Source organism: Caloenas nicobarica, chromosome 2, assembly GCF_036013445.1.
Source record: "Caloenas nicobarica isolate bCalNic1 chromosome 2, bCalNic1.hap1, whole genome shotgun sequence".
NCBI classification, from domain to species: Eukaryota; Metazoa; Chordata; class Aves; order Columbiformes; family Columbidae; genus Caloenas; species Caloenas nicobarica.
The window spans coordinates 9,922,230-9,949,603 of NC_088246.1; the positions used below are offsets into that span (position 1 = coordinate 9,922,230).

At 39.8% G+C, this 27,374-nt stretch overlaps 1 protein-coding gene across 1 annotated transcript; it reads left to right on the forward strand.

Moving 5' to 3' along the window:
* The first annotated feature begins 13,255 nt into the window (after positions 1 to 13,255).
* RNF32 (ring finger protein 32) lies at positions 13,256 to 27,237 on the forward strand. The gene is made up of 8 exons (XM_065629798.1): positions 13,256 to 13,279; positions 13,791 to 14,061; positions 18,850 to 18,992; positions 20,720 to 20,752; positions 21,199 to 21,323; positions 21,473 to 21,581; positions 26,483 to 26,641; positions 26,998 to 27,237. Exons 1-8 carry the CDS (start codon positions 13,256 to 13,258, stop codon positions 27,235 to 27,237), a joined length of 1,104 nt encoding a protein of 367 aa, XP_065485870.1.
* The last annotated feature ends 137 nt before the right edge of the window (positions 27,238 to 27,374 follow it).

Below are 27,374 nucleotides of genomic sequence, written 5' to 3' on the forward strand. Positions count from 1 at the left end.
AATTAAGGAAATGGTTTGCCATTAAATTATGGCTCTCCCACACACCATTTAAATACACACTTGACTCCCATTGAAATGGTCAGTTCAACTTAAATTCGATTGAACTGTGCATAAACAAAAGGCTACTGGAGAGCACAAAACTCCCATAGCACCCTCTGCTGATAAAGAGGGAATGGGATTAACATTCATACAGAGCAATTCCACAGAACAGGCAAAGTAACAGGGAAAACTGAAAATGGGTTTTCATTGCAGTTCAGAATTTAAGCTGCTGCTTTATGAAGGGACCCTTTCAAGACATTTACACTCAAAGGCCCAATCCTGTCACGCTCACTCTGGCAAAATTCCAGCTGAAGTCAATGGGAATATTGCCTGTGTAAGGACTATTCAAAATTAGTCAAACTGTCTGAATATCATTCAATCAGCTCTAATCACTGCATTGAGAATAAAGGCCGTAATTTTGGCATTTTTTGTCACTTTAAATTCTTCAACAAATACTTGCATTATTCTCTGTAAATCATCTTGCCAAGCAGTATTTGTCAAATAATTGGACAATTTTTTTCCATCAACCATTGAATAAATTATGAATAACAAGCACTGATTTAACCATGTGACTCCCATTAGTCAATTCTTAAGTTTCCTATGAAGGGCTTAACTGGGGGCTTTATTGGTGGCTTAAACATAAGAGAAAATCTCATTCAACAAGAGCTACTCAGCTACCTTTCCACTAGTATAGACAGTGTAAAGGCTAAAACTAAATTGTGATTTACTTTTTTAATTGTATGAACTACCATAAATGTTAGCATATTTTTGACAGAATGTCTGATTTTGCTCATTCTTCCAAATCTGAAGTCTAATCTTTATTTAAAAAAAAAAAAAAAAAGGCAAAGCTCTAGGAAAGATGACACACATAAAGAGATTTCATAACTTTTGTTAGATTAACAGAAATACCTGGAACAAATACTTATTTTCTCTCAGACACATAGGTTAATAGGCAAAATAGTTACAACACTACCACATTATTAGCAAAAGCGTTTGTGTCGCCTGTACAACAAATCTTTTACCAGTTCTTCAACCTTGGAGATAAGCTCTAGTCAGAAATATCAGAGTCATTAGGAAATTTTAAAGGGAGGATAAAGATGCAGCTTTGCTATCATCTTTTAACTTGGTTTTAATAAGAAATTTAAATAGAAATTAAACAGATGTTTAGATAGGCATTTAATAGGCATTCAAAACATAAAATTAAACTTTCTCTTAAAAATAAATTAATAGTGAGGAAAAATAATTTAAAATCAGAAATACTAGGGCATCACAGTGCACCAGTAGCCCAGTGACCAGTGTCTGAAATACTAAGTGAATTCTGTTTTAGAAGAAGAAACAATCCTTTCAAAGGTCTATTATTGTGCAATACAATACGTAGAGAAAAATCTTGGGTTTATGCGAACTTGTATAGCAGCTGAAGTTTCTATTACTGGAAACAAACCATTCTGGATACTAATACTGTCAGCTGAAATTGTTCTTCAATAACACCTATTGCCCCAAAAACAGCTCGCACCCCGCCAAGCTGGACATGCACATGAGGCGATGACGGCCACAAACAACATCAAGCAAACACAGAGTTGGGGTCTGAGGTGCCCCACTCCTCCTCACCTCTCCAAGATGAGCACATTGACTCCTCGAACGAATTTCCACTCAGGCCAAAACAAAATAAAATAATCACAAGGTGAGGAGGTGAGGGCAAATGAGAAGATGAGCAAGAAAGATTGCGATGAGAGTTTATAAAGCAATAGTGATCGGTAAAACAAATTGAAAACTTACAGGGAAAAAGTTAATTCTAGAAGGAATTAATAATCCATGCAGCAGTTTGCCCTACAGAAGCAACACGGATTCCCTCTCTCTCCCCTGTGTGGATGTATCTATATGCACGTTTTCTTGTATCTTATTAACTCTCATTAACTTTGTGTTTCCCTCTCATTAATTCACCTTTTATTTCAGGTTGTATCAGGAAGTGCAATTAGCTGCATCAAGCACATCTTCACTATGCAAATTATTTAGCTGGTAACTATGTTTATAATTAAGTGGTTTAACACCACTTTATTACATCTTTTCAGTTGCTTACAACCTTGCCAAATTTCAATTGCTTTCCTTGCCAGGATTCTGTCTCAGGAAGAAAATTTTCTGGAAAGTTTCTGTAAAAAACTTCTATGTCAGTGGAAAAAGTGTTTTGTCGACCTTCAAAAACTTGTAGTTTTCACTGATATTGTTGGTACGACAATTGCAGAAAAGAGAGGAAATTTGGGCACGTCCTTCTACATGTGCTCAACGGAGTCTTGTGAGAATTGGCAGATTTAAAGCCTCTGTCTACTGCTAACATGTTCCATCCACGCAGAGCTCTGAAAATAAAACCACATCGACCATATTTTAACCCCAGCAGTTGACTGTTCTTATCCTAAAAGTCTACACAGGACTTTTTCTGCAACTGGGAGATATCAGTGTAAGGAGCACAGGGACCATCAGAAAAGCCACGGCTTTTAGTCTTATACTGCAGCCTAAAATCCATGGATACACATCTGGGTGATACAAGCCAGACAGTTTAACACTGTCAAGTCTGCCTTAAGCTCAGTGTGCCCAACCACCTAAGTGTTAATTCAGTTTTCCAAGATTTTACAGCTCCCACTGAGCTGTATGTTGCAGAGACTTAGAGGCAGGAGGCGAGTTCTCCTCCTTAAAGCTAATTTGGGCAAGATGACAAACGAGCAGACACATCTTTACAGCAATACGGGCACTTGAGCTGCCTCCTGTGCTCCCACTGCTCCCCTTTTCACTCCGTGGTGCCTAAGCAGAATAGTTAAAAGAACTTCCTGATGCCAATGGAGTATAGAATAGGAACTGGGGAAAGGCAGGAGAAAGGGTTAGACTCAAGCAGACTGAGACAAGACAGGAGAAATCTGCATTCTACAGCAAAAAGTAGAAAGCAACTTCACATTAACTGTAAAAACGGATCCTAACCAACACTCAAAAAATCCCCTGCATCTCTAAAGACGCACATAGCATTAATTCTGGCACGTCCTAACCTTCGCAGCCTTGCTTTTGTAATTATGTTGGTCTTTTACTGTAGGTCTCTGCTGTAATCACCCTGGTTTTCCATATTAAAAAAGCATTGGGGTGGATTCTCGGCTGGCGTAAATTGGCACAGTGCCACTGATTCTAGCGGAACCGTGCCAATTTTCATCAGCTGCAAATCTGGACCATTCTTGTTGATTTACTTGTAAAGAAGCTCCCCACATGCCTCTAATCATTTCTATTTTCCCCCTTGACCCTTCTCGCGTTCGAGGTTGGGTTTTTATCTTAGAAATGTAGTGACAAAACACTTTGTTTTGTTTCATCAGCAAATTAGGATGTCGTTAATCATCACTTCCAGCCTCTCCTCCATGCACAGATTCACAATAGGGTGCAGCACTGAAGCCCTGCAGCAGTGCTGTCCCAGGCTGGTGGACCCCCAGCTTTGGCAGGGGGCAGCACATGGGGCGGGGGGGGTGCTCATCGCAGAATCACAGAATCACAGACTGGTGGGGTTGAAAGGGATCTCTGGAGATCACCCAGTCCAACCCACCTGCTGAAGCAGGTTCACCCAGAGCAGATCGCACAGGAAGGTGTCCAGGCACGTTTGAATGTCTCCAGAGAAGGAGACTCCGCAGCCTCTCTGGGCAGCCTGTTCCAGGGCTCTGGCACCTCAAAGGAAAGAAGTTTTTCCTCATATTCAGATGGAACGTCATGTGCTTCAGTCTGTGCCCGTTGCCCCTATAAATGGGCACCACTGAAGAGACTCTGGTCACGTCCTCTTGACACCCACCCTTGAGATATTTACCAGCACTGATAAGATCCCCTCTCAGCTTCTCTTCTCCAGGCTGAACAGACCCAGCTCTCTCAGTCTCTCCTCATAAGAAAGATGCTCCAGATCCTTGACCATCTTTGCAGCCCGCCGCTGGACTCCCTCCAGTAATTCCTCATCCTTGTTAAACTGGGGAGCCCAGAACTGGACACAGAACTCCAGATGTGGCCTCACCAGGGCAGTATAGGGGGGAGGACAACCTCCCTTGACCTGCTGCTCACACTTTTCCTAATGCACCCCAGGTGCCATTGGCCTTCTTGGCCACAAGGACACATTGTTGACTCATGGTGAACATATTTTCCACCAGAACTGGGGGCAGGAGGGGAGCAGACGGTGCAGGGGGGCAGCACACGGGGCAGCCTTCGCGGCCTTTCAGGTAACGGGACATGCTGACTGGGCTGTGTCACAGCAAGAGGTGGCACGTGCTTTGACTCCATGGCAATTTAAATGCACCCACAATGATCCGTGGACATTCCAATGACTGATTTATTTTTTTGATGAAATCTTTTGCTTTTTATCACCAACATTTCCCCACATTGGCTTCATTTGTGTCACCTTAATTATCGAGTTCTTTTTTTATGATTAGTTACTGTCTAAAAACCTTGTCTATTTTTTTTTTTTGTGGAACTCATGTCTTTTTGATAAAACTATACATGTACTTGCATTGCCAACTTTCTCCATCAGATTGTTAACCTTTAAAATATACTATAAGGCTGGACCAACAAGATATACTCTTGCAACGGTCGCTGTTATTTCTCCTTAGAATTATACTCTAATGAAGTTTTTTTATCATTAACGATTTTATCAATTAAGTTTCCTGACACCAAAGAAAAGTTCACCATTCTAATTCCTGGAATCATTCTCAGAACTATTTCCGCCAAAACACTTTTGTATGAAGCTGTCTACCTTCAGTTTTCCTCTATTGTATCACATTTTGCTGATTAATTACGTAAGTTTTAATAGGAATTCAGTTAGCAATTCTTTAGCTCCTTGAGATTCCTTGGATGAATGCCACACGTTCTGACTTTCACTGTCACTTAATTCCATGGGTTGCTGAAAACTTTGTACATACATCGCTACTTTTGGCAACACCTGCTATTTGTAAATAGCAAATGCGAGGGCAGGTAGTTTCTTACGATCTGCTCTGCTGAAGTTCTAAGCAATCAAAATACTTTGTTTCTGCATGACCTCTTTGTCTTCTCAGTTTGTTCCCTTTGTGCCCTGGTGAAACCTCATGTGTTTCCAGCACATTATCACCATAACTCTAAACATTCTGCAGCTTTCCTTCAACTTAGGAGATTAATTAGACTTTAATTGCAGGGATGCAGCTTTGAAATAACAGCAGATAACCATTATTTAAAATACACACCAAAAGTCACATTCCAAGTTTTAGACGAGTTACAAACCTTAGGTTTATAAGATGTCTAGTTTATATTGTGTTGTGTATCACATTTTGACAGAAACTTGATTATATCACCTACCTCTACTCACATTCTCCTTAAAATCAAACTGGAGAAGAAAATAGTCTTTGCTTTGTGCTCTTTACTGTCATACTTACCCTATGCAAGGTGGTATTTACCCCAGATACTCTCACATGGTCCTATAGAATTAACCTCCCACTTCCACATCCCAATCTGTCATTCCTACATAGTCTACAAAAATGAATTATTGTACCTCATTGTTTTCACGAGCACCATATTTCGCAAGTGATAAATCATGCCTGTACTATCTTAAAGCCAGGCATTAAGCCCTACCTAGAGTTTCCTTAAGCTCTTTATAACAGTACTTGCAAGTTTTATTACTTTATTGAAATGTTCCTCTTTAAAGGTATCTCTGCACCTTTGCTGCAACGCAGATGCAGTTGCTTACTGTATCTCCTGTTCTTGGGTATATTTTGCAAGGATGAGAGGTCTGAATAGCACTTAAGAAATGGAATATTTTCATTGGAAAATGCCAGGAAAAACCAAGAGGAGAAAAACAAAATTGTGGAAAAATAGTTTTTCTTGTGACAAACTTTTTTTTTTTTTTTCTGCAGGCACTTTTGTTCTATCAAGAAACGTATAGTACTAAGCGAGAATAAGAAATATTTTTGCTTTGTACAATTTGTCGATATAAAAAAACCCCAGAATATTATATTGTTCAGGTATCTTAATTCTTTAAAGTTGAAAATTTATATAATGCACAGGGAGGAAAAAAGACAGGAAAATATTCCAGGCCTAGGCAAGTCTCAAGAGTGGTCTGGCAAACCAAATCTATTCAGATTAGCAGCAAAACTGAGGGATGACTTGATGACATTGTTAATGTGTCTTTTCAAAGAGAAAATACCAGTTAATAAAGAGCTCTTCAGCCTAGCTGAGAGAGGCATAAAGAGAGCAAATGGCTAGAAGCTGATGCCAGACAAATTCAAATGAGATACAATAAAGGGTAACAGTCACGATGATTATCCACTTGAACAAACAACCTCCCCCGAGTTATGAAATTTTTAGATGGAAACTGAATGGCTTTCTGAAAGATATGATTTTAAAAAATGGTTTAAGTTCTAAATTTTGCTCACTGCATAAAATTCCTTGCACAATCTTAGCAGGTCAGACTGGATCAAATTACACCTCAAACCTGAAAGTTCTACCATGTGGCAATATACAACTTTCAGAATCACACAACCATTCAGAACAAATGCTTGTTATAATGGTCTTTTCTGCGTTCTCTTAAAATGGTAATTTTGTGAAACAGTTTTCTAACCTTCTGTCTCACTACACAAAAGGTTAATTTCCCTATAGACAGATCAGGTAAAAAGCAGGTGAAAGTTGCATTAAAAAAAAATACCCATTTCAAATACCATGTAACGTAAAAAGAAAGAGAGAGGGAGAAACACAAACGCCAGTCTGAAAACCTCTGTGATGACAGTTTGAAGAAAGCAGCTTTTATGTGCGACTGAGCCCATCTCTACAATGTCTTTTAAATGCAACTGTTTACCTAGAAAATATAAGCAAGGGCCAGAATCTGCACTAGAAGAGGCACCTTTTGATTGCAGACGCTGAACTGAATCCTTAACTACTTGTTCCACACCTTTGTCTGAAACAAGAAAAGCAAAGGTCTGCATTTTCTCACAAGAATGCACAAGCCCCCTCCAAAGCAATATGGTTTTCTACATCTAAGTCTCAGTATTTGTTGACTTAAAGAGTTTCTATGAATGACAATGCACATCACTGGTTTGTTACTTCTGTCATCTGTGCTACTGAGTGTACCTTGACTCAGATCAAAGTTGAAAGCTTCTTAAAAGACACACAAACCACAACGTGACAAATAGCATGCTTTGTTTGACACAGCAAACAAGAAATTACTTTCATCAACCCAGGAAAAGAATCCTGTGTTTTCAGTGCTAATTCTGAAGACCACAGTGATGGAACCAGAGCTTTACTTCATCCTCGAGGAATGAGGACCTCTCCAAAGACAAACAGAGAGCAAGAAACAATATCAGTGCATTAAATGCTGACAATGGGATGAACTCGAGGCTTGTACTCTACAGTACGCATTTGTAGAAATTTCACCCTTCACATAGTTAAACGGATTTCCCACAAAGTGAAAATGTCTCCATTAAGCAAATATTAATCTAACTGGAAATTACAGTTCAGAACATATGCAGCACTTCACAGAGAGGTACATCCAAAACTAAACATTCGTACATCTACAGCATTACACGACGTAGTACTAGACACAGTTCATACAGAGGCACCAGGAGTATTGCAAACCAGGTGTTTTGGTTTCGTTCTTTTTACAGTAACATTACCTAAGTAATGCATTCTTATAAAATATTTGAAATTTTTTACAAAAATAAAGCACTTCAGATCTATAAATCCTTATTAATATGTGTGTCATTGGAGTTTAAAAAAATTCACTATGACATATGCTCAATAAAAATCAATGGTCATGCATTAAATCACATTTGGCTTGGAATCTAAATTGTTCCAAATATGTACATATACAAATTTCCCCTTAAATTAAGATTTTCCTCCCTGAAAGTGAAATAATATTTACTTTACAGAAAATATTTTGAATTCAACTGTAAACCAGTGATGGCATTTTCACTGACTTGAAAGGGCTTTAAATGGGATCTAATAACATCTCTGCTACCCTTACAAACTAAAACCGTGCAGCTTTCCTACTGAGCTGGAAGCACATGCCTGAGTTAGCAGAAAGTGACAGAAAATACCAACATTAAACAAACAGCACAATGAAAAACACATAGTATGTGTGTGTAGACATAAGTATAAACAAATCTGTATATTTAATATATATGTGAACAAATAGTAAACGAGGTAGCACATTTTCAAACTTCTGAGAAGAAAGAGCAGACACTGTACTTTTATAATTAAGGATCTCTGACTCAGTTCTCTTAAAAAAACCTTTAACTGGGCAACTACAAAGCTCTGCGACATGGTGTTCCTTGCTGAGTCAAAGGCATGGCTCACATGTGCAGATTTGCCAAAACCTGCCTTCCTCAGCCAGCAGAAGTTTTTCAAGCTGGAATTCCTCACTCACGCATTCAGACTCAGCTCTCATCATCTCTGACAGCAGTGCACTTGATCTTTAGAAGAATTAGTGGCTTGCACACTTGCAGCAGCATGAATGTCCTTATTTCCCGTGAAAAAATAATGTGTATCTTTTCACATGCAAAGGTCATTCCCCATCCTGTTCACTGTCCACACCCTGGAATGTGGTTTGGAGACAGTCACACAGTCCAGCATCACTGTGACAAAACTACACAACCCACCTTCCAGGGATAAGCCTACAAAAGGTTTAGCTTACATAAGGTATTCCACTCACCCTTCCTGCTGTTTGCAACACAGGCTTTACTCGTCATGTCAATATACATTTTTATAACGTTATTTTAAACCACCATTCAACCGTTGATCAATTTGAAGTAACCTCCACAGAAGCACTACATGGCTTTCAAATATATTAATATTTTTATTACACTTCTCTAACATGGCAAAGCACAAAAACATATTACAGACAATACCACGGTATGAAGACACAGTTTCAGCGAAGCTCATTGCAGTCGCTATACTAGAAAGCTTACTTCAAACCTTTGCCCTGTCATTGCTGTTTCTCTATCAAATTTATTCAACGCACACCATTTATCAGCTCTTCCTGAAAAGTTACTCTCCTGCCACTGACAGCAGAATGCAGTATCACGCTTGCAGCTCTACAAGAAAGAAAACAGATTGGCTTTTCTGCTAGTGTATTTTGTGCTAGAACACCAGAAGCTGTTGCTTCTATGTCCTACTCCCCCAAAAAGGCCTTAAATCTCAGTACACTGTGTGGTACCTCAGACGTGTGCTGCTAACCTGTGGCTAAAATTCTCATTTTTCATAAATCTTCTTAAAAAGAATTCTGTAAAACTCAACCACTCTAGACAGACCCACGATTTCAGCACAATTTAAACATTTTTAAATTATACATACGGATAAAACCAGGTATCATTAGTCACTTATTAGTCACCTTCAAAACAGGCTGCGTGTTCATTATGTTAATGTCCTCAGAGTGTTTAAAGCAACCTTTGCATTTGAAGTGGAGGCTCTTGGTAAAAGGTGGCACTTAATAAGAAATGGCAATTACTGAGGAACGTTACTCTCCAGAAGACTGCGGTATGAATTTTAATCTCTTCCTGACCATGTATCAGCTAAGGCTAATACAGACATTTTAGTTTAGAAGCAGTAGGAAGTACAGTAAAAGTGAAAACCAAAATAAGAGACGACACTAATCTTCTCTGAGTTTCAATTAAGGCCCAGCACCTTTGGATTAAAGGCTTATTTTAATGAAAAGCCTTAATTAAGCATACATGTGTACAGGATCACCTTAATGAGGTATGACAGAAATAGAAGAGAAGGCAAACATTATTTTAAAAGCAGCTTATTAGCAACTTTAAGAAACTCAGTCAAAGATTCCTAAAAATAAATTTTTTTAAAAAAAGCAACATTGAAAAGACACAAAATGCTGGACCAAGTTTGAGCATAAAATGAGAGAGGTATTTTTCAGTATCTTTGTATTAAAACTGATACATACTAATGATTATCCTACGCAGTAATGGCTTTATTTTTGCAAATATGATAGCATTTACGTTTTCATTTAAATTTTAGACAGCAGAAAATAAAGTTTTCTACTTTATTTGCTAATTAAAATTTATTACTAAAAATCTTTGAAAGTTTCTATTATAAAATATCCCTTTACGGTGTTACCGAGTCAGGTTTAGTGTAAGGCAAGTTCACTTTAAAACCCATTATTTTATCTTTTTATTCCTGTCTTTAGAAACAATCAGTGATTTAATGTCATTTTGAAGATAGCCACTTCAGTTGTTTTTTACATCTTCCCCTACAGTACACAAAGGTATTCTCATTTGCAGATTTGACTCTAAAGTAATTATTTATAATTACAGACAAGAAGTGCATCCAGTGGATTAATCACTCCATTTACATGCTGCTCAAAGGATTACTCTCAGGACAGCCTCACTGCTTTTGCTCGGAAAATGTCGGTTCCACAAGACAACAAATCTCTCAAACCAGCAGCAGATGAGAAGGACTCTGACAACCTATTGAAACCCAAAAGATTAAAAAAATGGCACACCTGGACTTGAGGCAGCATCTGCACCTGTCCTTTTGGGAAATACAGGGCCTCCAAGTGAGAATAACCAGGCAAATGGCCAGAGGAAACCTACACTCCTACTAGGGGCCAATGGTACCTTTGCACAGCTCTGGATCTGGAAGAAATACAACATGTGGTTATTGAAAACAAGGGTAGTGGTTTGGGCTCAGAAAGTCCCTGAAGGAGCTGCCACTGCACCTGACCCGGGTCTTACAGAGACCCCCGAGACAGCTGCGTTTTATCGTGGCCAAAGACGGGACACTAGTTGACAAGCATCTTTGGTTTCATCCATATGGATACCACTCATCTGTTCTCTTCGTATAGATTTTTCTGCTTTAATGGTGACAACAGAATTGCCAAAACACACAGGTCACCCAGAATGGCAGTGATGTAGCTTCCTTTAAAATTTAAAGCCACCAGCGCATAACTTCAAATGGGCCACCTTGACATTGCTAAATGGAGGAGAAAAAGTAAACCCCCACCCAGCCATGATTGGAAAGAGGTGCAGTCACAACTATGGAAATAATCACCTTAAAGGTGTGTTTCAGGCCAGAGCCACCCATGACTAAACTGATCCCCGGTGGATCACAGATCAACTACAACTAATGCAGCACACACAGTGGCTCAGTGTCCATCGCTAACCAGGGAGGCTGCTGGAGCCAATGGCCCACGACTGTGTGTCCCCGCCAACGTTGCTGGAAAGGTTTGAGAAGCTGGAGAGCTCTGCTCAACGGTCGCTGCTGGGGGAAGTCCTTCCATGCGATAATCACAGGGCCTCCCTGTCATCTTACCACCTGCCAGGTTAAAAACGGCCCCGAGGTCAAAAATACACGTTAAAAAATGGAAAAATGCCAGGGAAAAAAACAGTCTGCAAGTCAAAATGCACGGGGAGTGCTGCCATTAGTGCGCACTACCAACCCTCACGCTACGACACAGGGCTAACGGGGAAAGCAGTGACCAGCAAGGGGGAGAAGGCTGAGAGGGGATCTTATCAATGCTGATAAATATCTCAAGGGTGGGTGTCAAGAGGACGTGACCAGACTCTGCTTCAGTGGTGCCCATTTACAGGGGCAACGGGCACAGACTGAAGTACAAGAGGTTCCATCTAAACATGAGGAGAAGCTTCTTTCCTTTGAGGTGCCAGAGCCCTGGAACAGGCTGCCCAGAGAGGCTGCGGAGTCTCCTTCTCTGGAGACATTCAAACCCCCCTGGACACATTCCTGTGCGATCTGCTCTGGTGACCCTGCTTCAGCAGGTGGGTTGGACTGGGTGATCTCCAGAGGTCCCTTCCAACCCCAACCAGCCTGTCATTCTGTGACAGAGGGAAGTGAGCAGCTTCGGTGCAGGGAAAGCCCCTACGAGCCACTCGCAGGGACGTCCCTACGCGCAGCCGCTGGTGCCGGGCCGGGAGAAGCGACAGCCGACACCTCCCTGAGCAGCCACCGCCCGGGCCCGGCGCCCTGCCGCAGCGCGCCCTCCCGCACACCCACCGCGCCTGCGCAGCAACCCCGCCCGCCGCCGTTGCCGGGCCGGGAGCTGCGTTGCCTGGCAACGCGGGCCCTGCGGGTGAGTGGGGCGGCCCGCGGGGCCGCGGTCTGTGAGGTGAAAAAAACGTACGAGAGGTAAAAAAGAGCAACGAGGCGACGGGCAGGGGCTGGAGCGGGGTCAGCGGCGCCGCGTGGCCGGGCTGGCGGGGCGCGACGGCCTCATGCCGCCCGGGGACAGCGCTGCCCCGTGTGAGGGGTCGCGGCGGCCACAGCGCTGCCGTTCCGGTCACAGGGGGGAAGGCAGCCCCGGGCCGGACCTCGGGGGGCACAGGGCTGGCTGTGGGAGCAGGAGGAGCAACTACACACAGAACACGACAGCGTGGTAAGCAGTGGCTCCTGTTCGCCACAGCTTTGGAGGGAGCGCCTCACCCCCTGCCAGCCTCCTCCAGCCACAGAGCCAGGCCGCGGGTTTTCCTGCTGTACCCGTGTGGGTGCAGCTTCGACCGCACAGGGGTTGCCAACATCATGGAATGGTTTGGGTTGGAAGGGACCTCGCAGGCTCACCCAGTGCCACCCCTGCCATGAGCAGGGACATCTGCACCAGCTCAGGTTGCTCAGAGCCCCGTCCAGCCTGGCCTGGGATGTCTCCAGGGATGGGGCATCCACCACCTCTCTGGGCAACCTGGGCCAGTTTTACACCCTCAGTGTAAAACATTTCTTCCTTATGCCCAGCCTGAATCTCCCCTCCTTTGGTTTAAAACCATCGCCCCTGCGATGTATCGTAACAGGCCCTGCTAAAAAGTCTGTCCCCATCTTTCTTATAGAGCCATCCTTGCTCACTGTATCACAGGCTTCCTTATGTACAATAAACTAGTCTGGCAAAAACAGTTCAATGGGGTTCATTGCTACAGCCATATTTTTTTCCTTGGTTCAGCTTGAAATTTGTGATTACCACCACTCATTTTGAAGCTGTTCTGTGTATGTTGTGGACAGTCCACTGAGGGGGAGATGAGGCTGACAGGAGATGGGCACAGTTGGCGTTTATGGATCCAGAGGTAACTTCTGTGCCTCGAATACATATTAAGCCATCTTCAATGGCAGGTCTAGGAGAAAATGAGTGAAACTGTAGGTTTTGTTTCTGCTATCAATGAGGGTTTTTCTGCTGAGAAATATTCAAATTCTTGTACATCTGTTTGTAGAGCCACATGACTCTTGTAAAATCAACTAAAAATTATCGATGGACCATCAGGATTTTTACAAGGTATGATTTCACATATTTTAAAATAAGGCAAAAGGGTGGGGAGAAATGGAGGAATAGATAGATAAATCCATCCCCTGTATAAAAATTATATCTTTTTGTTTATATTCAGTGTTCTGGAAGGCAAGGTTAGCCTTTGGGATTGTTTTTAATTGAAGTAAAATGTGTTTGGGCATGCCAAACTTTTATAGTCCATAACGAGTTTATTGCATATAATAATTATGGGCTCAGTAATTAAAACTTTAAAATTAGTGCTATTTTATTTAATATAAATGATAAATCAAAGATTTTGTTTGACTTTTTATAAGTTAAAACTAGGATGTGTCAGAAACATCAGTCTTAAATTTCATATTATGGTAATTGTATGTTAGGCTTCAAGTACGGGAGTTGCGTGTGTATAAAAGCCTTTGACAAGTCAAAAACATTGGCTAAGAGCAGAATTTCTTTAAATTTTTTAAAAAATAATTTATAACTATAATTATTCACTTTTTTTCACTTTGTTTTTTCTTTTTAGGGCCGCTCCTCCAAACGAGAGGCAATAGCAGTTTCTGCAGTTGCTCTACAGGATCATATAATACACAGTCATCAGCTCCAGGATCTTTCATTAGCAAATCCTTTTAAGTCAAGGACAAGGAATATCAAGAACATTTACAAACCCGTGAACAAAGAAATGGTCACAGCAGTCGTAGATACCGGACTAAGAAAAAAGAGCACTCACTACAAAAACAAGGAAGATGCGGAAAAGGAGTATGTTCTTGATCCCAGTCCTCCACAGCTAACATTAGGTAAACCGTTATATTCTAATTTGTGAATTTTTGTTCTTATTTAAAAGAAACTAAAATGAGGAAGCTAACCTTTCTGTTCAGGAAGATAATTATGCTAAACAGCATAAAGTCTTGTCTTAAAATCTGTAAAAAAATCAGCAGCTTATGCCATCAGGTAAACAGTCATTTAAACAATGGAATTGCCATCAGTGACTTGCAAGTGTCTTTTCATATCTGAAATGTATTCAAAATATTATCCTCGTGACAATGAAGGTAAAAATGAAGAAGCTAGTGCATCTTGATGAAGAAGAATTCTTCATAAAGAGGTGGGAAGTCTTACACTTTTCTAATATGTTTTGTATATTGAAGGTCATATTCTCAAGCAAACATCAGTGATATAGACATTGTATTTATTTGGGGGAATGTTTTGTTATTATGATTTTTTTTAAGTCTATTCGAAATGGTTTGTTTTATTACTTATTCAGTAAAGAGACATTTACTAGTGCTGCATTATATGTATTCTTTATTAATATATACCCACCTTTACTCAAAGTTTAAAAGGTTTGTTTTTACAATGGTCCTGGGGCTAAACCCAGGAAGAATTAACACCTGTAGTTAGATACCTTTTTTTCAAATTTAGAAGCAAACATGCAACAAGATAAAAGTCACAGATGTGAGGACTTGGAATGATGCCTGGTGAGAAAACTCACTTTTAAATAGTATTATAATAATACAGTTGCAGAGCAGCGACAGACAATATTGCTTAAAAAAACAAAGCCAGGGAGCATCTTATCAGACCAGGCATCCAAATGTGCTTCCCACCTATCAGTTTCAGTCTTGTATTTCCCTTTTCTAAAGATTTCTACAGTATTCTTGCCATGAACATCTTGTCTCCATCCTTTCGGTTGTCTTGATTAGGCTTTTCTTAAAGGACTTTCCAGCTCAACAGTTTGCAATTTGAAGCATAATAAACTTCCATCATCATTAATAATTGTTTTATTTATTCTTCTTCATACAAATGCCCTTAGGCCTCTCTGCAGATCATGTTGCCTTTGCTGCAGTAACTGTCACAGTAGTCTCAGCTCTAAAGAGAACCATGTAAATCAATGAGGCTCCGTACAAGCACAGGCATCTGCCTGTTGGAATCAGCTGAAGGTTAAGAGGGTAACTTAAGATAATACACAACAAGTGATGGGACAAAGGTAGTAAGACAAGGTGAATATTACTATGTTTACATGCTTACTGTTCTAAAGATGGGAGGGTTTTTTCTTTGATTCATTTTGAAGAGGAATTTGAAAGAAGATGGGATAGAGAGGGGGAAAAAAAGAGAGGTACTGGGGTTAACGCAAATATAAATAATTAGTGATTGTGGAAGCTAAAAGGTCGTGGTGAAAAAATGCAGCCCAAGTGTAAGCATGTTCTCTGCAATTATAAGACGTAGTATTTTCTCTTTGAATCACAGCATTGACTGAAATGTCCCATTTGAATGCTTGTGCAAGTGATTAGAAAAAATGTGCTGGAAGATTTTTAAAAATTGCAATTGTTTCTGGGTTTTGTTTATTAGTATTTTCACCTACAGTCTCAGATTATTTTAAAAAGCTTGTGGCAGGATTCCTCTTCTTAATAAGAATTGTGTGGCTTAGACCTTACAGCTGTGAAACAACTTTGAAAATGTAATTTAATGCAACTTTTTCTTCTTGAGTTTGTGGATAATCAAACACAATCTCATAGGCCTCTATCATTACACTTTTCTCAATAGGCACTTAAGTCCTAAAATCAAATAATAATAGTTTAAAGGTTAATGTGTGGAATCACTTTGCTAATGTTAATTTTAGTATAAATACCTCACTTGGTTGTAAATGGGTGTGTCAGTAAATGGGTTTGGTTTGTAAACTTGATGCATAAGGATGAAAACTCTTAGATGTCTTGAGCTGTGATAAACGTAGGCTTTCAGTGCTTGTATTTAATCAAAGTGCAGCTTTGACAATACCTTCATAGAGCCTTTTGCTTCAACCACATATCCCTTCTTGCGTGTCCTGCTGCCAGTTTTCCTTCATCAGCCATGTTGTACAAAAGCTTCCCATCTAAACACCTGTATAACCCGTTCCTCACAAATATCCCATCTGGTTTAAGTTATTTAGTAGTTAGGGTTTGCTGCCAATCTCTTCCTATTTGCAGCTTTAATCAGCCATTTGGGAAAGTTTTAAATAAGTATTTTTTCTTACCCCGGGGGTATACAAAAGGCTTTCCACAAAGCCATCTCATTGTCTTCCTTAAAACAGTTTCTGACCACAGTGCTTGGAAGAAAATCAAGGGTAGGCATTTTTTAGGTTGTGATACTGCCTTTCGTGCTGTGACTGGTTGGCTCTCTTGTTCGCTCCCTGCTTATCCAGATTTTCTGATCGTAAAGACCATCACTTGTGTATATTGAACTATCAAAATGGGATCTTGTTTCTTTACTCATTCAATGATACTCTCGGGTATTACTGTCAGATAAAACTTGATGTATGTTTTTACTGAAACTTTTATCATGTATTTTATAATTTGATTATTCTTCTGTAGCAGAAACACTGTTCTGTGCAATATACGCTCTTCAAGAGTTGAGTACTCAAGATGGAAAGCGCTCCTGGTTAGGAAAACTTGTGTGTCACTCAGCTACCGATTTCAGCAATTCATAGAATCATAGAACCATTTTGGCTGGAAAAGACCAAGTCTTTTCAAGTCCAACCGTTAACATAGAACTGTCAAGTCTCCTGCTAAACTGTGTCCCTAAGAACCTATGTCTTTGAAACACCTCCTGGGATGGTGACTCAACCACTTCCCATGGGTAAACTTTAAGCAAAATATATGTTCTGAAATACTTTTTAGACTCTAAAAAGTTTGCAGGATCCTTCATGTTTCTCTTAAAGCTCAGATTATTTTTCACCATCAGGAGCACCAGGTAAAAGCATTTTACTGCACCAAAATTGATAGACAACACTATTTTACGTTAATACAGTGTATGTTTTACATTCCAAATTCACGATGCCATCAATACATATGTATGCGCTTTCCTGCTTGACTTGGAGTGGTTTGAATTTGAGCCCATAGGCTGCAGGCAGAGCTGAGAGCTCCCGCACATGGAGAGGTGCTGGATTTGTGTCTGGGTATTGACTTGTCCCTGAAACGAAACCACATGCCTCCAAATCAATTCGTATATGGCCATCGATGTAATCTACGGCATTAATTGATTCACATTTTCTTTTGATACTTAAGTTTCCGCGCATTGCTTACGTTTGACTTGATACCTTTACGGGGTAACAAAAGTAACAAGGTGAGGGTATATGTGAATCAAGCCATGTGTGAAAGCACTTTCCATGTAGTTCCAAAAGCATAAAGCAGCTGGAAACCTCAAAGCCATCCTGTTGTTCTAAGATACGGCACCAAGTTGATTGATGTTTGAAGGCTGTCATGAGCTCACAAGGAAGTAGGTTGGGTAGATAATTCAACCAGAGGGAAGACAGTATTCCGTATAATTCCTTTAGTACCTCACATAAGTTCTTTAAAAAGATCAAAGACAATTTTGTGCAAATTTTAAATTATTATCGATGTACATCTGTAGATGGATGAGTTCAGGAGCAGAATTTTTGTCTCAAAGATTAACAAATCCTATCCTAGAATAAGAGCAAGGGGATCACCAAAACCCCATTATTTGCTTTCTTTGGTTGTTTTTCTCCTCATGACTAAGTAGTATCATGGGTTTGGGTATACAGTCTGCCCAATGGGGTTTTGAAAGCTTATACAGAACAAATAAGTGCTGCTTATTGATGTCTGGTTTATGCAAGGATTTTGGTAGGAATGAAAGAGTCAACCCTTTCCTTCCCATTTAGAACTAAAACTCTCATCTAGGTGCCATCAGCTTGTGTTCTGCCTATTGCCTGTCCCTCTTCCTTTTGAGTTTTAGCAAATACCACTGAGGCCTCATCATGGACTCATGTTATTGGCTTATTACATGTACCTTGGACATTCCTCCTCCAGTCCACACAAGCTGCTTCCTCTGGTCTTCAAAAATGACAAAGGTCTGTTCTTTGCTGTACCTACTAGCAATCTTTTACTACTGAGATGCTGACTCTGGATTTTATTTGCCATTTGTGGGGGAGGGAGGGAATACTCTTAAGTATTTTCACTGATTCCTTTTTTGGGAAGGCTGAGATTTCACAAGGACATGCAGCAAGGCACCTCACAGTTATCATTTGAGATCGAGAAGCTCAGCTATCACAGTGATACTGTCACTGGTGTCTTGTAACCATCTCTTTGTTTCTTTATGCTCTTTATTTCTCTTGCATCCATCACAGTCTCATTACACTTCAGTATTCTGCACCAGCAACAGTTCTTTATTATACCACTTTATTTTTGAGAATACAAAAATGTAGCATTGCAGAAACCTTCACAAATTACTTCTAACAGAGATTTTGTTTATACAGACCAAATTATTTTAATGTGCATTGTTACACCGTCTACTTAATATTCCCTATCATAATGGCTGTGGAAAGATGTAAAGATAAATTCCAATTACTTGGCAAATGAAAGTCTGCATTTAAAAATTACCCATATAAATCCTACATGTAAAAGAGGTTCTGATAATTACCGAATAGCTAACTAATAGTAAGAAGTATGTTGCCTGCCAGTGGTTTGTCTGATTATAGATTTATATGAGGTATCTGTGTATTTTTAATAACTGCATCATCAATGAGTTTCAAATGAAGACCATCCATTTCTGCACCTGCCAATGGATTTTATTCAGTGATTTGTTATTGTTATTGTCTACAGCTCAGAAATTAGGCCTAGTTGAGCCTCCTTCCTCACCGCTGACTGCTGAAGAATGGGTAAAAATAAAGCAGAGATCCATACAGCATGGAGACTCCATACAGCCGTGTGCAATATGCAGGGAAGAATTTGCACTTCAACCTCAGGTATGTGTAGAACTGTATAATTGTGGGGACTACAGAACTGTATTAAAAAAAAAATTCCAGAGTTACTGCTAAAAATCATTAGCTGGAGATAGAAAGGAAAGAAATGAAAGATTCTGCTTTAAGACACCACTTGGCATTTAATCGCTGGACCCAGCTATAAGTGGCCAACTCTGAAAGTATTTTGGACATGACATGGTAGAGAAAGGTCGGTAGGGCTTGTTCAGTTCTGAAGTTATGACAGTAGAGGAGAAGGTCATCAGCCTTTTTACCTGTTTCTGCAAAGCAGATATAGGCTATTTTTTGCTTCCTTTAAACTCCTGGTAGGTATGATCCTAGCCTTCCTTCCTCAGAATGGTGAATATTCGCTAATTATAAGTGTTAAGATATGTTTTGTTTTCACACAGGTTTTGTTACTTTGCAGTTTAGTTCTGTGGTTGTTTCTATTTGGAAAATGGAAGTAGGTGTGCTCTCAGTGCCAGTCAGTCACTTCCTAAGGTTATCAGAAGAAATGCTTGCATTTTACCTTGATGGCTTTATTCAATGCATGTGTGTAGCATAAGCATAAATACATCATGCTCTATTAGATTCTCTCATCTATCATCTTGAAAATATTAAGCAAAAGGGACAAGTGACTGATTGAAGAGGACGGCAGCTTCATAGAGGTGAGGATGGTGATTAGAAGAATTAGCCCAACTGCTTGCAAGTTTCTTTTCGTGCTACATTTAGGGTGTTTTTTTCTACCTGTTCCCTCTCTTAATTTTTCGTGAAAACATTTTACAGCCAAGTTTGTGATGTGAATCAAGGTCTTGCAATAACCTTAGATACGGGGCATTTGCTTCCTTTTACATCAACATTAACTGAACGTGTATGATTGTCCACGGACAGGTGGGATGGATCTGGCAAAAGACCATTCTGCCAGTTTCTGGCTACCCTGAAAGTCTAAAGCTTGACAAGAGAGAGCAAAAGACAGCACTCATTAAAAAGGTTACTTAAGATTTGGTACAAAAAGGGAAATACCTCTGGAATTCTCTTTGTCCTTAGAGCTCTGTTAGCTTTCCTCCTTCAAGGGAAAAAAGCCACTGTATCTGAAAGCTTTCCCTTCAGCTGGCTGCCTGCCATTAATCCTTTTGTGTCTGCCAGCTCAATAGTGCACACTACTTGTTCTGGTTTTCACTCCTTTCCCAGTTTTTCCTTCTTCTAAGAGCCAACTGCCTTTTTTGTCTAACTCTGTATCTTTTGTCAGGATAGAGATCATCAGCATTTGGTGGGAATTGAGGTCAGATAAAGGTGAAGTTTTCTTGCAGCCTATGAACATGCTTTCTCTTTTCTTTTTTTTTTGTGTGTGTGTATGAAATGCTGCATTTGATGTATATCACTTCTTGAAATTTAACGTCTCTGTGGAGAAAAGGGAAAAAAAAATCAGCTTTCGTTTTAAGCACTTGTTTTATAACCTTTTCTTCCAGTTAATAGCAGTTGGCATTTCTTACTTTCAGCTACTCCATGTGTTTTTAATACGAAATTCACATATTGGTTTAAGGTGTAATATATTAAATAATTTCTACAGCAGACTAATTTTATTTTCACTGGAAAGACTGCAGTAGTGACAGAAAGAAACTGATGACCTCTCAGGCAGTCAGAATTTTTCTTGTCAGCATTTTTTACTTTTCAGCTTTTAGAATGGCTTAAAGTCAGGTTGGATTTGATTTTTGTTTTCCTTTGAAAAACAGGTGCTGCTTTCATGTTCCCATGTATTCCATAAAGTGAGTACATTTTTATACAACTATTCAAGCACATAATGATAAGTATTTTAATTAAACTACTGAAGTGAATATCTTAATGAATTAAGTGTAGTCATCTTGAACAGTAATTTTGATTTCAGATTTTTATGGTAAGAAATATAATTTAAGGCTATTTTATGATGAGATACTTTATTCCATTTTATTACCATTTTAAAAACCATGTGGGAAAACATAGTTTGTACCTGAGCTATACGTTTGTATACTAAGCGGGAATAGTTTAATGAATGAAATTTCATGTGAATATATGAGATTTACAAAATTCTCTTGACATTTTACTTATAAAGATATGCTTCTTGTATAGTGTTCATGGATTGGTGAATAAACTGGTTTTGCATTCTGTCATCTATCCTGTTTATCTGTTCTGATGATATGAAATATATTGTAAGTAATGGCAATTATTTTTTTAGGCATGCCTGAAAGCCTTTGAAAAATGTAGAGGTAAAAAGTGTTGTCCAATGTGTAGAAAAGAGCAGTATCAGACCAGAGTAATCCATGATGGGGCACGCTTGTTTAAAATAAAGTGCGCTATTAGGTAAGCCTTGCTTCTGCTACAGGTGTTGTCACTGGACAATATTTGTTTCTAAGTAATGTTCCAAATGTGTTAAAACTTTAATATTACAAGAAACCAGGCAGAATGAGTTTTTTTATTTTCCTCTTATTGAGTAAAATTGTGTCTTACAGAATTCAAGCTTTCTGGAGGGGATATATTGTTAGAAAATGGTATAAAAACTTGAGAAAAACAGTGCCTCCTAAAGATAGCAAATTAAGAAAGCAATTCCTTGAGCAAAAGGTATGTTGCATTTGCTTCTTTGATCTAATTCAGCTCCCTTAAATCAAAACTCCTGAATATCAGTTCTCTAGTTCTTCGTTTATTCCTTCTTATTCATATCAAACAGGCAGCACTGGAGGCACTCAGTTGTTTTGTTAGTTTGTTCATTCCATCCTCTTCATAATGGAAAGTAAGGAAAGTAAGGAAAATAATTTAAATGCTTAATTTTAAGGTCTGCCTTTTGCCTAGGCCAACGATAGTGGGGCTTTTTATGAGGCTTTGTATTTCCCTTCTGTTTTTGGTAAAGCAAAATAACCAGTTTCCTATAGAAGTATATGGAGGGGAGAAACAAAGAAATCCGTAAACAATCATAACTTCTTTTCACTGTCCTTGTTCCCTCCCTGAACACTGAACTGGATAGTTCCATTCCATAGCTTTGCCTTTCTCTAACTTCTGCTCAGGTGTAAGTCCAACTGTAATAAGCTGGGGTCCTGACCCCATAGAAATGAGGCCAAATCAGGTGCAAGCATTTTGCAATGACCCTGCTTGCCTCTAAACCGACAACTGCTGCAGAATCCCTGTGCCATCCTCAAGTCCTTCTTCACCAGCTTCCAGTCTTCTCCCAATTTAGTCATGGCCAGCCCAGCTCAGTTTTTGAGTAACAAAAATTGCTCTAATACAGTTTGGTTCTGCGCCCTCTGGGAGCATATGTCATCTTCCAGTCCAGGTTACCAAGCCGCTTGGCTAACAGGGATGGACAAATCCACACAAGATGGCTATTTCAGTGTAGCCGGTGCGTGCAACTCTGAAAATATTCGTACCCAGGTTGCAAGCTACATCAGTGATAGGTTCAAACCAATACTTAAATAGGTGGTTTGGGGTTTTTAAAATCACTGTTTTAGTTAAACAGAAGAGTGCTTGTATAAAAGGCTTGTTACTTTCTCATATTTCTCACACTTATTTGGTTATATCCTGTTAGAGGAGAGCTTTGGAGGCGAAGACTCTCTCTTTATGTATCCCTGTTATGTATTTATGTATGATAGTGAGATTGGTACCCTGGATGTGATCTTGCAAAATGTTGCAACAAAACTGGTACCAGAGAGGAAATAACGGTTCTCAGCCTTAACGTTGAGACAGCTTGCTGGTTGCTGTGCTGCCTTTGTAACCCATGCAAAGTCCTGCCCTGTAACAGAAAAAATGAATATGGAATCATAGACTAGTTTGAGTTGGAAAGGACCTCCCAAGCTCATCTAGTCCAACCTCTGCCATGAGCAGGGACATCTTCACCCAGACCAGGTTGCTCAGAGCCCCGTCCAGCCTGGCCTGGGATGTCTCCAGGGATGGGGCATCCACCACCTCTCTGGGCAACCTGGGCCAGTGTTTCACCACCCTCAGTGTAAAAAAAATTTCTTCCCCATGTCCAGCCTGAATCTCCCCTCTTTTGGTTTAAAACCGTCACCCCTTGTCCTGTCAAAACAGGACCTTCTTAAAAGTTTGTCCCCATCTTTCTTACAGGCTCCTTTCATGTACTGAAATACCACAATAAGGTCTCCCTGGAGCCTTCTCTTCTCCAGGCTGAACAACCCCAACTCTCTCAGCCTGTCCTCCCCAGCCTCAGATCATCTCGGTGGCCTCCTCTGGCCCCCCTCCAACAGGTCCATGTCTGTCCTGTGCTGAGGGCTCCAGATGGGGGTCTCACCAGAGCAGAGGGGCAGAATCACCTCCCTCCACCTGCTGGCCATGAGGTAACTGAGGAAAGCCAGCATTACACCTGACGGTGCTCAAACACTGACATTTGGGAGAAGGGAATCCTTCACTGGATTGTGACTGTCCTCAAGTAGCGTGATGAGAACAGACAACAGAAACCCCTTGATTTTTCTGCCCAGAAGACTGGGGAAACAGTCGTATGCTGCTTTCCCTTAGTTGTAACCAGGGGCTCAGTAAAGGGAAGTTGAAGGCAGCTTCTAAACGTGCTGAAAGTTGCAGCTGAGCGTCATTTGTTTCATTTCTCTCATGGGACTTCAGGTGGCTACAGTAGCTGTCTACCAAGTTACTCACAGAATGCTCAATTTCATCACATGATTATCAGCAATGGGAAGGTCCTCATGTAAGGTAGTTTCCATATATAGCCCCAGCACTAGGAAATCTTTCTCACATGTAACACCTCAGGGTTTTGCAGGGAGCAAAACAGGCACTACTTTTTCACCTTCAGTTAGAATAAATTTATAAAGTCTTCTCATATGGATTAGCCAGATTTAAATGAATTCAGTACCAGTTATGATTAAAGGATATATACTTATTTTTCTTAGCAGCTTTCAAGTGGGAATTGTAGATGAGTTTTCCTGTTGTTTGCTCTTATACTTTTAAGTGTTAGTTAATGAAAACACTAAAGACATCTTTTCACAAGGACCTATCCATTTCCAGATGCTAAAAAGCTTTTCTAAAATACATTTTGCCTCTCAAACTTGTGCTGTGCTTTTAAAATGTCACTCCCTAAACATTAGCATAATCAAATGGCATCACAATTGGAAAATCAGAAAAAAAAAAATCTAATTTTTAATAACCCTGCCTCCTCTGAAAGGATCACAAAGGTTGAACATTAAGTTTCATACTCTTAAATAAATATCACAAAATGAAAAGCAAGGTCTGAAATATTAGTACTAGGCAGGACACGTATTACTTGTTTCAAGACACTGCAGTAGCCTTTATTACAGCTATCATTAAAATTTTTAATAATTTAGATCAAAGGAGATAAGGAAGGTCACTGCAACCAAAGTAGGCTACTTTTTAGCACTGTTGTGCACAGAAAGCAGAGTGTTGCTTCAGCATGTTAGGTAGTGAATGTCTTTGATCCTTCCTATAAGTGTCACTCCTGTATGTCATTTAATTGCGGTATAGTCCTTTATTAGTGCAATGAAATCTTTTCAAATGCCTTCCATTATCTCTAGCTTTGCTAAAAATCTTGCCGTCGTTTAGGAAGCAAGGTAAGTCCTTGTGAAATGACGGAGTTGACTTTAGTTTCTTCCTCCCCCCTCCACATGATTTCTTTAATTTAAATCTCACCAAACAGTATAATGGTCCCGGAATTTGTTTAGCCGTTTGACTTTATCACATGGAGATGGTAAACATTCTGTCACTAGCTTGAAGTGGCTCCAAGCAGCAAAACTAGGAGGATATTAAACCAGTAAAAGCTTATCAACTGATTCATTGATATGCTGTAAATTCCAGCCTTTTCATTTTACTTTTGAGGGCTGCCATAAGTCAACACATTAGTAAGCAATTTGCTGACATTGGATCACTTAAAAAGGCTTCCCTGTGGACAAAGTTCACCTCAGGGCTTTGTTTCATCCTTTTATTTTATCAGTCTTGTGCTGCTGTACAGATGACTGATGTAGTTTTGCATACTGATAGACTATTTCAAATACTCAGCCATTCTGTTTAAGTGTTAAGAAATCACAGACATAAAATATAGAGGTATGGTGCTCTTCAGAAATAAATTCAATTAATCAGTTTCAGTTGTTCAGAGGAAAAAAGGTCATTCAGCATTATGCATTAAAACACAGCAGGATTTAATATTTAAATCCTATAACACATTAACACTAACAATTTATACAAAATGCTTATTTCTTTCCTGTTCACATTGATAGTTTGCACTGATTTGCCTGTTAGCATGAGTTTGGGGATAAATTTCAGTTGCACTTTTTTTTCTTCCTACCCTTAGACTTTAATTTGCTGATTGATGGGCATAGGTTGGGTCAGGTCATACTGCAGAAGAGACAGGAGTAGCTCAAAGCAGATAGTATCTTAGCAGCAGGGGAACTTAATAGATCACTGTCTCGGGCAGGAGAAGTTTTCCTCTATTTTTACAGTTTCTGCTCAAGGAGGATCCTGAGAGGAGTTTCAGGATCACTTAGTGATCAGGTCTGTTCAAGTTTGATACTAATAGAAACCAAGACCAAGCATAAATCAGAACCAAAATTCTTTTGAAATGTATCAACCTTTACTTGTTGTTGAACAGAAACCATGAATTAGTCAAGGTTTAGGTGTAATCTTACCCTGTTCTTCCTGAAGTCAGATTTCAACATTGAATCGCTACAAGCAGATAAAATTGCAATGTGGAATAGATTCAGTTCTAGAGCCTGGGTGACAACAGTTCAGATAAAACTTACTAGGGCTGTCACTACTTAGTTAAATACATAATCACATTAAAATATTAAAGACATAACTTGATTAAATCGTGGTACATTAGTGTTTCATGTCTCATTCAGGAAGCCCACAGTGTCATCGCTTGGGATTGTTTGGAGACCACAAAGTGTAAATATTGAAGGAGGCCTGTGGTGGGATTCTTATTTGTTTGGGTTTTTTTGTTTTACACATACCAATGAAGGTCAGTGTGCATGTTTGCATGGGATAGAATCAGATTTTTTTTTTTTTTTTCCTCAGTGAACAGTCATGAGGGGAGCACAAAATCACCCACCTCCTCTTTGCTAGACGCAGAATTCTCTCACAGAGTACAGAAGAGGTTGCTGCTTTTCCTAGCCCATCGTGATTTAAATACATATGCTATACAAGGGGCCTGCGGGGGGAGGGTTATTTGGTTTTTTATTATTATTATTCTTTTTTAAGTTAAGTTGATACATTGGCAGCCTCTGAGCTGCACCCGTATGGGTTCAGAGCAGCCCCTCTCTCGTGGGAAAGGGACCAAAGTCCTGTGTTCTGTCTGAAGGACAATGGTCCATCAGGGGAGGCTGGAGACCTGACACTTTTAACCTCTAAGCCAGCGCTGGACACCAGCTGCAAACAGGAACAAGGTTCCGTAGATGATGCAACTAATCGGGCCCACTTGTACAGTCACAATTCGTCCCCATCCAGACTGCCTGTGAGTAACTCCAAGCCTGACAGCAGCTGATTCTTTTCTTCAGGTTCAAGAGATCAGCAATCGACTGTTGAGTTCTTATGACATCAACCTAGATGAATTTTTTTCTGAGATAGATTCTTTTATAGCTGCAAGTCGAGATGTGTTTCAGCAGTTGGAAGAAACAGTAATAAGTGAAATTGACTGGGAGAAGATCCAGATACAGGTGGGTTGCCTTTGTTTGCTTGTTTTTAAAGTAGTTTTGCATTTTTTAAGCTCTCTTATGCTCTTTCGAGGCATGGCAGCCTTTTCAGCACAATTCAGTGTTTTCTGTTTTCTTAAATTTTGGTCCATCTGTTGCAAATCAGAACTATTAAAAAGTTTTTACCATTCAGAGATTTACCTCAGCAGCATCTCTCTTCTACTCAGTTAAAGAGCCCAAAGAGGTTATAGAAAAAATTGAGAATCAAAGTGTTAATAGTTTGTCAAAGTAATTAGAGTCATAACATTTGGATTGGCATATTGCTGATATATTTACCTTCCATTGTTTCACTACAGGTTGGTTTGTTTCTTTTTCCTCAGGCATTTCGGCAAGAGATCTCTGACTGTCCCATCTGCATCATGCCGCTCAGTCCTGCAGTTCATCCCGCCGGTCTCTTTCCTGGTAACTGCAAACAGTTTTCACGACAGACTGTTCTGCTTTCTTGTTCACATTTGTTTCATCATACGTGTCTCCGAGCATTTGAAGAGTTTTCCTTGGGGGAGCGACATCTTTGTCCTTTATGTCGCTCATATTATCAAAAGAAAATCCTTAAATGTTGATAACGTTGAACTACCTTGTCAAACATAGCTGGCACCACACGTACTTGGGAGATTTTTCAGATCCAGATCTTTTAAGAGCAAATTATTTTATATGGGCAATGGTACTCGCCTTGTATTTAGAGGAATAAAACCTAGAA